This window comes from Schistocerca nitens, chromosome 4 (assembly GCF_023898315.1).
Source record: "Schistocerca nitens isolate TAMUIC-IGC-003100 chromosome 4, iqSchNite1.1, whole genome shotgun sequence".
In the NCBI taxonomy this organism is placed as follows: domain Eukaryota; kingdom Metazoa; phylum Arthropoda; class Insecta; order Orthoptera; family Acrididae; genus Schistocerca; species Schistocerca nitens.
The window spans coordinates 923,822,093-923,837,209 of NC_064617.1; the positions used below are offsets into that span (position 1 = coordinate 923,822,093).

The 15,117-nt window shown below is 43.1% G+C and overlaps 1 protein-coding gene across 1 annotated transcript; it reads right to left on the minus strand.

The window, feature by feature from the left end:
• Positions 1–357: 357 nt before the first annotated feature.
• Positions 358–13,919, minus strand: LOC126252667 (trypsin alpha-3-like). The gene is made up of 2 exons (XM_049953569.1): positions 13,551–13,919; positions 358–726 (listed from the first exon to the last, which is right to left on the minus strand). The coding sequence occupies exons 1-2, from the start codon at positions 13,917–13,919 to the stop codon at positions 358–360; spliced, it is 738 nt and encodes a 245-aa protein (XP_049809526.1).
• Positions 13,920–15,117: the final 1,198 nt, after the last annotated feature.

The window sequence follows — 15,117 nt, forward strand, 5'->3', positions numbered from 1 at the left end:
AAACGTTCCAAAACAATTTTAGGTCCATATTCATTTCTTTCCAGTGCTACAGAATCTTGCGGACGTAGTCGTCAACAGCAATTTTCGGTTCGATACAGGTTACAGCCAATCATCCTCTACAAAGTGAGCATTGCATATGCGAGGCGTCGACAGCACGGAACCCGTAGCGTACGCCACACGTGCTTTATGTGTATAAACCACCTTTTTGTGGCTTGCCTACAGCAATCTCAGCATCGATGCCACTCCAAGTCACGTAACTCCCTACATGTTTATTGTGGACACACTGAAGACCATATTCGTAATATGGAAGTACGCCTGGTGCTCGAAAGCGACTGCCATGTGGACCGCATTGCACAGTTACTTGATGCGGGCTTTTTGGGTGATCCACTTGCGTAGCGAAACCACGTCCGCATAGACGCCCGGATAGCCAGGCCGCGCGCAGCCCTTGCCGAAGGAGACGACTCCGACGAGTTTCTTGCCGTGGACGAGGGGGCCGCCGCTGTCGCCCTGGCACGAGTCCTTGCCGCCAGCGGGCACCCCGGCGCACATCATGGTGTTCGTCAGCCCCACGCTGGGGTAACACCTCCTGCAGTCGTACACTGAGACCACCTTCACAGTGGTGGAGAGCAGGAAGTTCGATGTGCTGCCCCCCTCCGACGTTGCCCCCCACCCAGACACCAGCACCGAAGCACCCTCCTGCGGACGGGAGGTCGCCAGACGCACTATCTGTAAGAAAAACAGGAAGCAACAGCAGAAAATGAAGTTTGAGGCATTTAGTGTGTTTCACCAAGTAAATGTTCCACAGCATTACTTTTTTATTATAACACGTTTCTCAGTTAAAACCTCATTCTGAAAAACTCTTGTCAATAGTTGACCGTTTATTTCCATCTAAGAAACTGCTACCTTTGCTTAAAATGCTACTGCGTGGAAATGAGGTTTAGCGCGTTTTTCCATGTGTTTACTGATTGGTTCTAATCTAACCCTATCTGGACGAGCTAAGAGAGTATGGAAATTATAAGTATAAATACACTATGTGATCAAAAGTATCCGGGCACCTGGCAGAAAATGACTTACAATTTCGTGCCGTCCTCCATAGGTTGTGCTGAAATTCAATATGGTGTTGGCCACCCTTAGCCTTGATCACAGCTTCCACTCTCACAGGCATACGTACTATCAGGTGCTGCAGAGTTTTTTGGAGAATGGCAGCCTAGTCTTCACGGAGTACTGGAATGAGGAGAGGTGAGGCCTGTGACGAAGTCGGCGTTCCAAAATGGTTCAAATGGCTCTGAGCACTATGGGACTTAACGTCTATGGTCATCAGTCCCCTAGAACTTAGAACTACTTAAACCTAACTAACCTAAGGACAGCACACAACACCCAGTCATCACGAGGCAGAGAAAATCCCTGACCCCGCCGGGAATCGAACCCGGGAAGGCGTTCCAAAACATCCCAAAGGTGTTCTATAGGATTCATGTCAGGACTCTGTGCAGGTCAGTCCATTACAGGGATGTTATTGTCATATAACCACTCCGCCACAGGCAGTGCATATGAACAGGTGCTCGATCGTGTTGAAAGATGCAATCGCCATCCCTGAATTGCTCTTCAACAGTGGAAAGCGAGAAGGTGCATAAAACATCAATGTAGGCCTGCTGCTGTGATAGTGCCACGCAAAACAACAAGGAGTGCAAGCTCCCTCCATGAAAAACACACCATAACACCATCGCCTCCGAATTTTACTGGTGGCACACGCTGGCAGATGACGTTCAGAGGGCATTCGCCATACCCACACCCTGCCATCGGATCGCCACATTGTGTGCAGTGATTAGTCACTCCACACAACGTTTTTCCACTGTTCAATCGTCAATTGTTTACGCTCCTTACACCAAGGTAGGCATCGTTTGGCATTTAACAGGGTGATGTGTGGCTTATGAGCAGCCGCTTGACCATAAAGCCAAGTTTTATCACCTCCCGCCTAATTGTCGTGGTACTTGCAGTGGATTCTGATGCAGGTTGTAATTTCTTTGTGATGGTCTGGATAGGTGTCTGCCTTTTACACATTACGACACTCTTAAACTGTCGGCGGTCTCTGTCAGTCAACAGTCGAGGTCAGCCTGTACGCTGTTCTGCTGTATGTGTCCATTCAAGTTTCCACTTCACTATCACATCAGAAACAGTGGACCTATGGATGCTTACGACTATGGATATCTCGTGTACAGACGTATGACACAAGTGACACCCAATCACTTGACCACGTTCTAAGTCCATGAGTTCCACGGAGCGCCCCATTCTGCTCTCTCACGATGTCTAATAACTACTAAGTTCGTTGATATGGAGTACCTGGCAGGAAGTGGCAGCACAATGCACCTTCTATGAAAAACGTATGTTTTTGGGGGTTTCCGGATACTTCTGATCAGATAGTGTATTAAACAGTGGGGGGATAGAGACTATGTTATTCGTTGACAACGTATTCCACCTGTAGTTCACCAAAAAGGAGGTAACTAGATGTAACATATACGATATTACAGTGCCTGTATTGTTTAGAAGTGTTGGTCCGGACAAGCATGCACTGCATCGCACTTCTTAACAAGACAGTCACTTCAATATCGTATTTATCTGCCGTTACCAGGTAGTGACTTTCAGATAAAATGAAATGTCCACCCATCGCACGGGAATTACATAGTGCGTTATAACATGTAGGGAATAGCTGATCAGCATTTTGCTTAGGGTGGAAGCTGGAAACCTAAAAGTGCATATTTAAATGGATTAAATGTTGAAGTCTGCGTGGTAACTTTGAAGAATGTGCTGGAACATGGTAGAGAAACAACCGTAAAGCTACTGAGCTTAAATTTAGAGGAAAGAAAGGAAAACAAGATGTCAAACGATACACTAAGTAAACTAAATTTTTCCGTAAGCGTAATTTAAACGAATTTTAGTTGATAGACTTTATCAATTAGCGGGATACGTCGTTTGCTGCAAGGGGTGATCAACGAATCATGTGTTACCAGTATAAAGCAACCATTCGCTGTCCAGAGTAGTGTAACGCATGATCGTAACATGTAGGAGAAAAAAACAGTTATGGCGATGTGTAAGACATAGAAGTGAGGAATACTAAAGTAGAACGCATCAACGACGATATGTGAAAGTTTGTGACTGACTGTGAGTCGTACAGAGAAAACAAACCGGCTAAGGTGAACGTTCGTGTAAAACAGGAAATCCGTGTTATAGTCCTGGTCCGGCACAAATTTTCACTGTCGTCATTCCGTTATACAGTCTACAGTTGTACATATTCGCATTCATATATTGCATGTAACACAGACATGTAACGGAGTATTACAGAAATAATAAAATGAATATAATTAAAAAAATATACATATGCCGGTCTAAGTGTGGAGCACAGCCATACTGTAATGTTCATTGTTCGTGCCGTAACGGAAACGCAACAAGTATTGCGTTAACAAGGGACAGCAATAGTCTCCTCAGCATATAATTTTTCCTGCGAGAGTTTGATCGGAGGTTCCCAATGTGGCACGTATCCGGACGTCGCTAGTTACCAGTGTAGGAAACGGCTAGAGCAAGTGCTGTGGGTAATAGAAAAAACCCTGACCACGAAGCGTCACGCACGCGCCTCCTTTCTTGCAAGCCACTATAACTGGTAAACACATAATGAAAGCCGCAGCCAAGCACGAGAGAACTGCTTAAAGTCGAAGGCTGACTTGCAAGGCGGAAACTAAAAATGTTCTGCAACACACTATGTGTCAGTCCTGTAGGTAGCGTGCAGATGAAAGGTAATGCCGTCATCAAACTGAAGGTTGGCGTCAAATCTATAGTTCTTTACTAAGCACAGTGCTGTTGCAAATGGTTGCCAATTTCTTTTCTACGACCTTTGAAGTGACTTACCTAACCACTTAGAAGAGGACGTGCTGTTTAATGTGGACGCCAACAATGGTGGAAATGACATTTATCATTTGAAAGAATCGATTAGACAGATAAAAATCTTACGACTACCAGGAATCGAACCTCGAACGTTTGGATTCGTTGTCTGTCACTCAACCACTGTACCATCAAATTTGTCAAATAACTTTCCCTATCTGAGTCGGACGGGATTAAAATGTAATAAGATTTTCGTCGGATTATAGAGTAAGAAAATAAATTTCTGTAAGTTTTTGGGGCTTTGAACTTCATACTATTGAGTATTATAGGGGAATTTTTTTTCCGTTCCTGACCACATCTGGGGAGCGTTCGTATGCTTTCTATGGGAAAGTGAATACAGTTTGAATAAGCTTTGTAGGGAAAGCTATTGTGCTTCGTTTGTTTACTGGTTCGTTGCAATGGAATGGCATGGGCTGAACGATTATATTTTAGAGGAGGGTAGTTGTACTTAGTTTTCAAGTAGAAGTCATTCCAAGTCTACTGAAAGGAGCAGTACCTTTGAAGTCTTCCAATAATCTGTTGTAGGATCTTTATACCATAGTCTGAAGTTTTCTTTTCCTCCGTTTCTCTTCAGAAATAAAGCTTGGCAACTGCACTACATTTCATATCGGCATTCCATAGTAGGGCGTGGGTACCACTTTCTGAGGCCTGACGGGGGTGAAACTGATTGAATTCATTCTATAGGGTTGCCAAACAGTACTATTCTCCGTTCCACTACGACCTCATCGAATATCGGACCAGCTCTGCGACTGGGTTCAAGGCTTCCTTGGAGATAGAACACAAGTCACTCTTAACGGAACAAAGTCGACACTTGTAAAGATAATATCCATGGTACCCCAAGAAAATGTGATAGGCCCGTTACTGTTTACAATGTATATGAATGATTAAGTAGAAAGCATCAGAAGCTTTTTAAGACTGTTCACAGATAATGTGGTTGTCTGTTAGAAAGCAGCAATGCCAGAAAACAGTGCTTCGCTGGTATTAGTCTTCGCCGTAGAAAAGAGGAATTTTGTTAAAATTCAGTAAATGCGCGGCTGGGCGATGAAGTCTGGGACCGCTGGCAGTGTGTAGCGATAGTCGGCAGCTAGCAGGCCAGACAGAGTAAACATAACGCGGAGCTGCGGTGGCGTTATTGCACGCACGATGTGTTTTGAGTGGTGCAACAACGAGGCAGGAATCCTTTTTAAATCCTTTTCAATTTCAAAAATTAAGTATTTTCAACTTTTTAACATTTGCAATTGCAAACATTTGAAAGTGTGACTTTTTTCTATGTAAATAGAAGCAAAACAAAATGAACATGAATGGTAGTGTTGAAAATCTAGCAAGTGAAATTAACAGTTATAGTAATGGCTGTACACAAATGTATACTAAATTAACAGAGCTGAAAAGAAACATATCTTAGAATATTACAAAAGCTATTTTGAACTAAATATAGTGAAAAAGTTTTATTACTCTTCCAGATCATTATACTAAAATCTTTTCAGAAGATGAAGATAAAGTACTGGAAATCATTAGATTAAATTTTATTTATCGAGGTAAAAAACAAAATCTAGATTAATCAGCTCATGTTACTGAATTTGAATTAATTTTAGAATTTTTGTATTTTTTAAATTTTGGTTTTTGAATACTGAAGTTTATTTTAAAAAAATTATTTTTTAGTAAAATGAAAATTTCGTTCATGGATATAGATAAATTTTTAAATGGGGAAAGGACAAAGCTAAAATTTTTATTTATATTAGGACATTTGATAAAAAATGTTCTCTTTGTTTCAGAAATGGCATACATATATTACCATGACTTGTCAGCAGGTTCCGTTGGAGGGGCTAGTGGCATGAGGCATTCTGTTACCACAGTTTCTTGAGAGTTACATGCCCTTGTACACTGTTAGCAATGGTACTGTCGAATGAGCCTACCATAAGCACCTATTGTAGGGTATTTCACACAGGAGTATTGCTCATCAGTGTGGGATCCGTACCAGATCGGGTTGACGGAGGAGATAGAGAAGATCCAAAGAAGAGCGGCGCGTTTCGTCACAGGGTTATTTGGTAACCGTGATAGCGTTACGGAGATGTTTAATAAACTCAAGTGGCAGACTCTGCAAGAGAGGCGCTCTGCATCGCGGTGTAGCTTGCTCGCCAGGTTTCGAGAGGGTTCGTTTCTGGATGAGGTATCGAATATATTGCTTCCCCCTACTTATACCTCCCGAGGAGATGACGAATGTAAAATTAGAGAGATTAGAGCGCGCACGGAGGCTTTCAGACAGTCGTTCTTCCCGCGAACCATACGCGACTGAAACAGGAAAGGTAGGTAATGACAGTGGCACGTTGGGTGGCTTGCGGAGTATAAATGTAGATGTAGATGTAGGTGTTGATGTAGATACTATCGAGAGCTTCTGTTCCAGGTAACAAAGAACAAGGTGCTCAGAGACAAAGTAACAGCTCTAATTGGACATGGATGGAGCTGGAAATCAATCATTTCAGAATTCCTCTTACATTATTTCGGAAAACATAGAACTGTGTGTTTGTCCAGAGATCTGAGTCAAGCTCCTCTCAAAGGTATCTAGTACTTTAAGCACAGCACCGTCGAGAGCCGATATTAATCTATTTTCACTGTTCCACTTTTCATCATGACAGGAGTCGACGAAGCTACCATTGGTCTATAAAGCAGTTCGATTCTTCATGCAGTGATGAGTCACAGCACGTGATACCTCCACCTGTCTAACCTAGTGGTTGGTCTCCACAAATGTTCAAATGTGTACGTGAATTCCTAAGCGACGAAACTGCTGAGGTCATCAGTGTCTATACTTACACACTACTTAAAGTAACTTATGCTAACGACACACACACACCCATGCCCGAGGGAGCACTCGAACCTCCGGCGGAAGGGGCTGTGCAATCCCTGACATGGCGCCTGTAATGGTACTTGAATTACGTAACCATTACGGCACCTCATCTGAACCTCTCGATACCAGTAATATCCTACTGTGTTTCTGTAAAGTAGTTTACATATTTCAAAGACAACATTCAGATTTGATTTCATTAATGTAGAGGTACTTTGATACATCGATATGTTTGTATTGCAATGATATTATTCTTATGTGTATTCTTTCTTTTGTCACTATGATCTTTGACGTACTTGTAACTCTGATTTTTGGGCGCGTAAGCGATTATTAGTTACTTAGTCGGACCTTGAAATAGTCATGTCTTGGACGTCATGTGGGGAAGACGCATATTGTAGTCAGCTTATAAAATGTGAACTTTAACAGTGAGGAAGATGTTTTCAAGTATGTTTTGTATTGTGATGTGATGTTTTGTGTGTTACGTGATATTGCAGCAAAAGTAATAAAAAGGAAGTGTAACTTATATTCGGAGTGCTGATTACTTTTTTACATCACCGTTGTCCTGCAAAAGTGTAATGTTCAAGAATGGTTTGTGAAACACATCTATAAAACTTTTGAATATAGCAGAATAAAACCTAGGCCTCTTTGCATCCGAGCTTGGAATCATCACCACCTAGATTTTCGACGATTGAGCCATGATTTTACAACGAGACCAGCGTGGGAAACACGAAAAGATGAGTGCCTAGTTTATTCATTATTACGTGAAATATCTTTATTAACTGTGCTCTAATGACACCTGCCACATAATAACTTTGTTGTTGCCCGAAAATGCAGTATTTATCAGCGTGAGCGACACCACAATCATTATTAAATTTCGACCTTTGTTGTGGTAGGGTCGTTAGACGCCTCAAACCACGTGGTCACTCGCGCAGTTGTGTCCACAATGAGCATTGCGTTTTTCTTTTGTAATTACATTCAGCCACTCCATCCAACAGACAGTTTACTAGTACCCTTTTATAAATCCACATTCATTTTAATTTTCTAATGTATCAGCACAACTCTTTTGTTTGCAATCTTCACAAATAATTTGTAATGTTGCTAGTTTAAAATATACATTGATCACCCAGAACATTATGACCAGTTAAGTAAAAGCCGGTATGACCACATTTATTACGGACGCATCGTGGCATGGAAGAATGAGGCCTTGGTAGGTCGCAAGAGAGAGCTAGCGCCATATCTGCACACACTAGTCTCCTACTTGCCGTAAATTCCAGGGAGGGGGCGATGAGCTACGAACCACATTGAGTCACATTGCAGATGTGTTCGATAGGGTTCAGATATGGCGGGTTTGGTAGCCAGCACAGCAACTGGAACTCGCCCCTGTGTTCCTCAAAACCATCACATCCAGGCCTTGTGACATGGCGCATTATCTTGTTGAAAAATGCCACTGCCGCTGGGAAACATGATCGTCATGAAGGAGTGTATGTGATCTGCAAGCAATGTACGATACTCCTTGGCCGTCATGGTGCCTTGCACGAGCCCCAATGGACCTATGGATGTCCACGTGAATATTCTGCAAAGCACAGTGGAGCCGTCGCCGACTTGATTCTATTCTGCAGTGCAGGTGTCAACGAGCTGTTCCCTTGGAAGACGACCAACTCGCGCGCTCCCATCGGCACGATGAAGAAGGTATTGGGAATCAGTAGGCCATGCAAAGCCCTGCCACTACGCCAATGTCTAGTACCGATGGTTACACGGCCACTTCTGTTATAGATGTCGTGGTGTGGTGTTAACATTGACACATACATGCATCGTCGGCCAGAGGCCCATTTTAGGCGTTTTCGGAGCACTGTGTGTTCACACACACTTTCACTCTTCCCAGCATTAAAGTCTGATATTAGTTCTGCCACAGTTCGCGTCCTGTCCTGTTTTACCAGTCTGCCCACTCTATGACATCTGACATCTGTAATAAGGGGTGGCAGCGCAACCCCATGACGTATGGACGTGGTTTTACCTTGGTTTCGCCTCATGTTGAAGACACTCACAAACAGCACTCCTCGAATATCCGAGAAGTCGTGCAGTTTCCGAAATGCTAGTGCCGAGCCTCCGGCTCATCACAGTCTGCCACACATAGCCAGCACGCTCACGGATACTGGAGGCATGATGCGTGTGTCTAACTAGCAATCATTCCTCGCCAGGTGATGCTGCTATCGCCTGGACGGATTTACATCGATAGTGTATGGCGTCATAACGTTCTGGCTCGTCAGTGTACACACAGTAACGCCATTCACGCCTGGGAGGCACCACAATCTTCATTGTCGACAGAAACTTCGGTGGCTGGTAATTAATAGTTTTGACCAATAAAAAACAGAATGCAGGTCTCAGTGAAACATTTGATGGAATAACATCTTATCACACTCTGGTAACACTTTAAAATCGGGTGTTTCGTATGAAAGGACAAAGCATTTTGTATTTAAAAAAAAAGAGGCGGATCGATTGGATTACAGTGCTTAAATATTCGAGCTGAACCCCAAATTTCATCTTTAGAGAGAAGGTAGAGTGTCAGAAAAAATAAGAATAATTGGACGGGCGCTCTGAGGGTACCGTACAAACTTAAGATGTATACAGACAATTCATCCATTTCAGTAATCAAAAATCTCGACGATCTTTGCCTGTCATCGACATTTATACTGGCAAGGTATCAATCCCAGGGATTCCAAAAGTTTGAGAACGTTTCTATTTCAAGTTTGAAGCCAGACAATAAATGACAAAAGGAATATTTTTTTCATGTGATATGATTACAAATCCACAGTTTTCGAATTTTTTCGTTTTGTTGTACAGTTCAACTTTCATTCTTGGCAAATTTTGATTCTAGATAAACGTGAAGTACCCTATAGTTTTTGATGAGTGAGTTTGCGAGTATCAATATATGTGGTAATAATGGCTGTATCTTTTGATTGCATCGAGTTAAAAGCTTACGTTTTCTACACCGGCAAGAGACTGTTGAGCTTAACATGTGGCACAAATTTCAGCTTGATTCGTCTTAACAGTCGGACAGACAGAAAACAAAGTGATCTTATAAAGATTCAGTTTTTACCGCTTGAGGAACGGAACCCTAAAAACAAAACTGAAATATAAAATAGGCTATCAGACAGTGGTAACTGTAAACCTGACTTGAGAATGTAAACTGACTTCGTCTCCAGTGCATCAGGACACAGCGGAATAACTTGGCACTTAGTGTTCTAGTGGAAGGCGCCTTGGCAGCAGGATGGACGTATCAGCTAGCAGCTAGCAGGGAAGCAGCCAGCTCCTTCCACCTACGGCACTGGTCGCAACATTATCTGGCATGCATCTCCTTTCAAATGACGAGAACAAGTCGAGCTCACGGTCTTTCACAGAGACGAACAAAACACTGCATGCGGAGTGCTAGCTTTCTCACATGTTTGCCACTTCAGGATGAATGTTACGTGTTTCATGAGGCGGTAGGAGACGCACGTAGGAGTTGAAGGTTTATGAAATACGCAAGCAAGTTTCAGAGGAAGGAGGGTACGCCAAAATAAGGGTACGACAATCTGACCTCCCTGTCTCGCTCACAATGCAGAATCAGCTTTCCTTTCTGTTGGGGTTGATACACAGACAGGCTTCGTCAAGGAGGAACTTAAAGACGCCTCCAGTAATACTTAAAAGTGAAAATCGAGGAGCTGGTAAGGGACTTGTGATGCTACCAGTTGACATGATCACAACAACATTAATAGCTGCAGTAATGCGACGTAAAAGGGAAACAGAATTCTATGACTGCGGGAAACTGGAGTGCAATCGTCGCTGGAGGTAGGGAATAAAAAATAACTGAACAGCTCAGCCTTGAGAAACGAAACGTCATGGGAATCAGATCAATAGAGACCTTTAGTTGGCACAAGTTGGCCGTCGCGATCATGCTTCACAAGAACATCTCGAGATCGAGCAACACGTCGAAGATAGCAAGTGATCAATAAATATTTAACTTTGAATATACTTACCTGAAACAAAGTTTTCGGAACCGAGTTAAGGACTTCATCAGTTACCCAGGAGCTGACATTTATAGTAAGCTTCACCTAATACCACTGAACTACCTTCTTTTTCTTCCTCTTCTTCTGTTTCCTTTTCCAAAAGAAGGCGTAGCTTCCTCTCTTCAGCAGCCCTCTTCATCTCCATTTATGAAGAACATCCTATATCACTGATTATGTTTTTCTTTAAACGGGATGTTCTCGGTCGTCTTCCCGTTTTCTTCCCAACGATCTTGCTCTCGAAAATAGTGTGTAAAAGAATATGATGTCTAATTAAGGATACAGTGAGTTTTGCTTTCTGTTGACCTATTACGAGTACATTCAGTAATTCTTTCTTTTCTTCAATTTCTTGTAGAATTATCTCATTCGTATTTTGTGTAATTGTCCTTCACAACCATATTTCCGTAACTTCGGGGCGAGCATTCTCCTGCTTTGCTAACATTTAGGTGTCACGGCATTATGTGAGAACACTACATGTGGTGGTCTTAACAGAAATTATCTTAGCGTGGAACCAGATGTGCTTGTTAAATAGAATTCTTATTCTAGAAGGCCCTCTTGGGCGGTGCCATTCTTCTCTTGTTTTCCTTGAGACGTGTATTGTTTTCCTGCATATTACTACAGAGGTAGCGAAGTGCCAACTGAAAGTAAAGAAGTTTAAGAGGAAGCAGCTGAACTATTGGAACCTAAAAAAAGCTGAACAAATCAAACACGCAGCCTGACCACGTGACGAATACAGAAGGAAACTTCAAGGAGGCACTAGCGTCAAGGAACAAACGGAATGGCCTTGAAAGAGCCGTGTTAAATACAGCATAAAATGTACTAGGACTGGAAAAAAACATAAAAAGAAGCAGCTATAGATAATAGATGATACAATGGAATTCGTAAAGAAACAAATAAAACGAAAAATGTCGAATGTCTACATGAATGTAGGAAAATTAGGGGACAATAGATAGTCAACGGAAGTGACGCGCTAACGAAAAAATTAAATTAATGTACCATAGACATCGTACACAGATAATAATCAACCATTGTATGAGGAACAGAACAAGAAGCACATCGAATAGAGATGACAAAAGTAAACTGGTAACAGAAGCAGAAAATAGGTAAGAAGATGCAAACAGTACTTGAAGAGGCTTCATAACTGCACAGAAAAAGTTTGACGAATTGAAAATGAGGACACAGTTTAAGAAGATTATAGGCGAGATTCAACACTTATTTCTGAATTTCGAGACGTTTTGCACGATCTATGAAGGAATAAATGCTCGGATACTGATGAAATGACTGTTCAGTTTTTGCGAACATGAGCCAAAGAGCGGAACAAGAACTGTCCAAGCTCATGGTGAAATGTTTCAAAACTTGAAAGTTAAATCAGGTTTTTAAAAGGACATAATTTTTGCGCATCCAAAGAACTAAACTGCGAGGGGATGTAAAAGTGCGGTACAGCCAGCACAGTATCATATTCATCAGAAATGTGACAGTACCTGGTAAAATAAAATTTAAAAAAAAGAAAGAAGGGAAATAAAAAATAGATTAGGAGGAGACTAGTTTCGTTTTAGCAGTGCGTTCCAAGCAGAGAGTTGCCACTGAGTTTCTTTTTCTGGGAAACCACAGCATGACAGATATTCGTAGACGCTCCCGGAATGTGTAAGAGGCCTGGCACGCTGAGTCCTAGTGAGAAGTGTCTGTCATGATCACAAGAAGGTCGCGCAAAACTGCCCGATGTTTCGCGTGCCGGCCGCCCGCATACAACTGTGACTCCTGCAGCGCTGGAACGTGCGGACTGTCTAATTCGAGGTGATGGGCGGATCACCGTCAAACACTTCGCTGCACAAGCGGACGTCTCTGTGGGCAGTAGTGACACAGGCGTCCATCAGCTGGGATACTCTAGCACGTGTTCTCGCTGGGTTCATCGCAGTCTAACAAAAGGACATAAAGAGCAACGAAGGACCGTCTGTGCTGAATTGCTTGCGCGTTACGAGACTGATAGTGGCATATTTTGCCAAATGTCGTCACAGGCGGTGAAACATGTGGTTGGTTCAAATGGCTCTGAGCACTGTGGGACTTAACATCTATGGTCATCAGTCCCCTAGAACTTAGAACTACTTAAACCTAACTAACCTAAGGACATCACACACATCCATGCCCGAGGCAGGATTCCAACCTGCGACCGTAGCAGTCGCGCGGCTCCGGTCTGAGCGCCTAGAACCGCTAGACCACCGCGGCCGGCGAAACATGTGCCCACCCCTTCGAACCGTACATAAAACGGCAATCCACGGCGTGGCGTCACACTATCTCTCCTCCGAAGAAAAAGTTCAAAGCGCCACCCTCGGTCTTCTAGGATTCGGAAGTGCTAATTCTTTCTGATGTCTTGCCTCATAGTGCGACGATCAAGTCTGAAGAGTATTCTCTTACCCTCAGGAAATTAAAGAAATGACTTCACCGCGTTCATCAGCACAAAAGTGGAAAAGAATTTCTCCTTCTGCATGACAGCGTAAGGCCTCAGGTAAGTCTTCTCTCACAAAATTTTATTGAAAGGTTCTTTCTCGTCCACTCTACAGCTCGGATCTCCACCTTCCGACTTCCACCTGCTTAGCCCAATGGGGTTGGATGATGGGGAGATTACTGATGCAGCAAATGTGAGAAATGGATGTTTTTCCTCCTGTGAGTGAAGGTTATCTATCCAGCTGTTTACCATTCTAATCGATAAGCTATATACAGATAATTCTGTTACCCCATACCTTGACTTTATCTCCCAGCTTGAACTGTCCTCGTATTTTCAAGACCGCCACGTCACAGTCGTACGCCAGCACGTTGTACCTCTCGTGTATCGTTTTCCTTACGACAGAGTATAGTTGGCCTTGTTTCAAGTCGGCGGTGCCGGCGCGAATCTGGTAACTTTTTGACACATGGATGCAGTGGGCTGCGGTGAGCACCCAGGACTTGCTGATGATGGAACCACCACAGTAGTGACTGCCTCCTGTCTGGACGGACACCTGCCACGGCACGAGTTCGATCGACACGTTGGTGCCGCCGACGATGTGCGGGACCTGAGCTGATGTCGACGCCGCGCCGATGAGCGCCAGAACCGCCACTACAGGCACCAGCATCGCGCCGACTCCTGCGCGGCCCTCTTGGCTGCCACCGTAGAATGTCAATTGCGCCCAAGCAGACCCTCCGCTATCTCTTCCCGTCCTGCAGCCACTACTGTATGGATTAATGCTTTCAGGCTAAGGAACACGTGGCTTCATAGCTGATATTATTACTGTAGTAAAGAAGGGGAACTGCACATAACTTCTGGTGCTTGGGGTCCACATTCAAAACGACTTTTTGAGAACATAATCGTTCCACCATTGACATTATACTCACTGGCGAAAGCCAGTTGCGTAGTCTGCTTTCGTAAGGGGACTAACTAGTACGTGAATATGTGTCAAAAAATCGATTTTTTTATTTATTGTCCAAAAAATTCTGTACCGAAGAAAGAGGAATTTAAATGTTTCTACACACGTGATGAAGCCCCAATGTTACTCATACAGCTGTGATAAAAACAGAATTCTGCTCTCACTTTCCTGTTTTTTGTGACTTTTTAGTCTCTAATGTCTTAGTGACACAAGATTATTAGACACGTAGTAGCATGGTAGGACTGAAAACTCAAATGAGAGTTTTAATAACTGTATACGGGAACAGATACCAAATTTTTTTCTGGCAGGACTAACTACCTCGAAAATAGATGCGCTGGTGTAATATTTTTGGCCTTACAGCCATCAAATTCAGCAACAAGGTCTTCTTAGAACAGTTGAGAAGACAGCCGTGGGAAGATGACTTAATGTGTTCTGAGGAAACGGTGACAGATGGTGTATTTTGTGCGTGTATCGTGAGAAAGATCGCCTAAATTATCTTCCTCCTCCACAATTAGTGACTGCTGTGTTCGGAGGTAGCGCGCCAAAATGATAAACTTATGTTATTAACATTAGAAAAACTAAACAATGAATTTACTTACATTTCATATAAAAGCATCTCTCAGTAACATGCTATCATTCCATTATACCAAAAGCGTCAATTACCAGGAGAATAATAAACAAATTGTAGACGAGAAGCCAGACGAAGCATTTCGATCTTCGGATCGCGCCTAAATAGGATGGCGGGAGAAGTGGTTCGGCTCTAAAATCAGAGTCTCGGCGGAATGACATGTGTGCCATCGTTGGTATCAATTATGGCTTAATTAACAATCCCTGGTTTGTAAATAAAAGAGCTGGTTCGGCAGTCTCGGAGGACAGACGAATTGTCTGCCGCGGTCAGTATCAATCA

Excerpts from the sequence above, each read along its gene's own strand:
- LOC126252667 (XM_049953569.1), bottom strand. The coding sequence starts at position 13,919 with ATGCTGGTGCCTGTAGTGGCGGTTCTGGCGCTCATCGGCGCGGCGTCG. Across the intron at positions 727-13,550 it reads AGCTGGGAGATAAAGTCAAG|ATAGTGCGTCTGGCGACCTC; the intron begins GTATGGGGTAAC and ends TTTTTCTTACAG.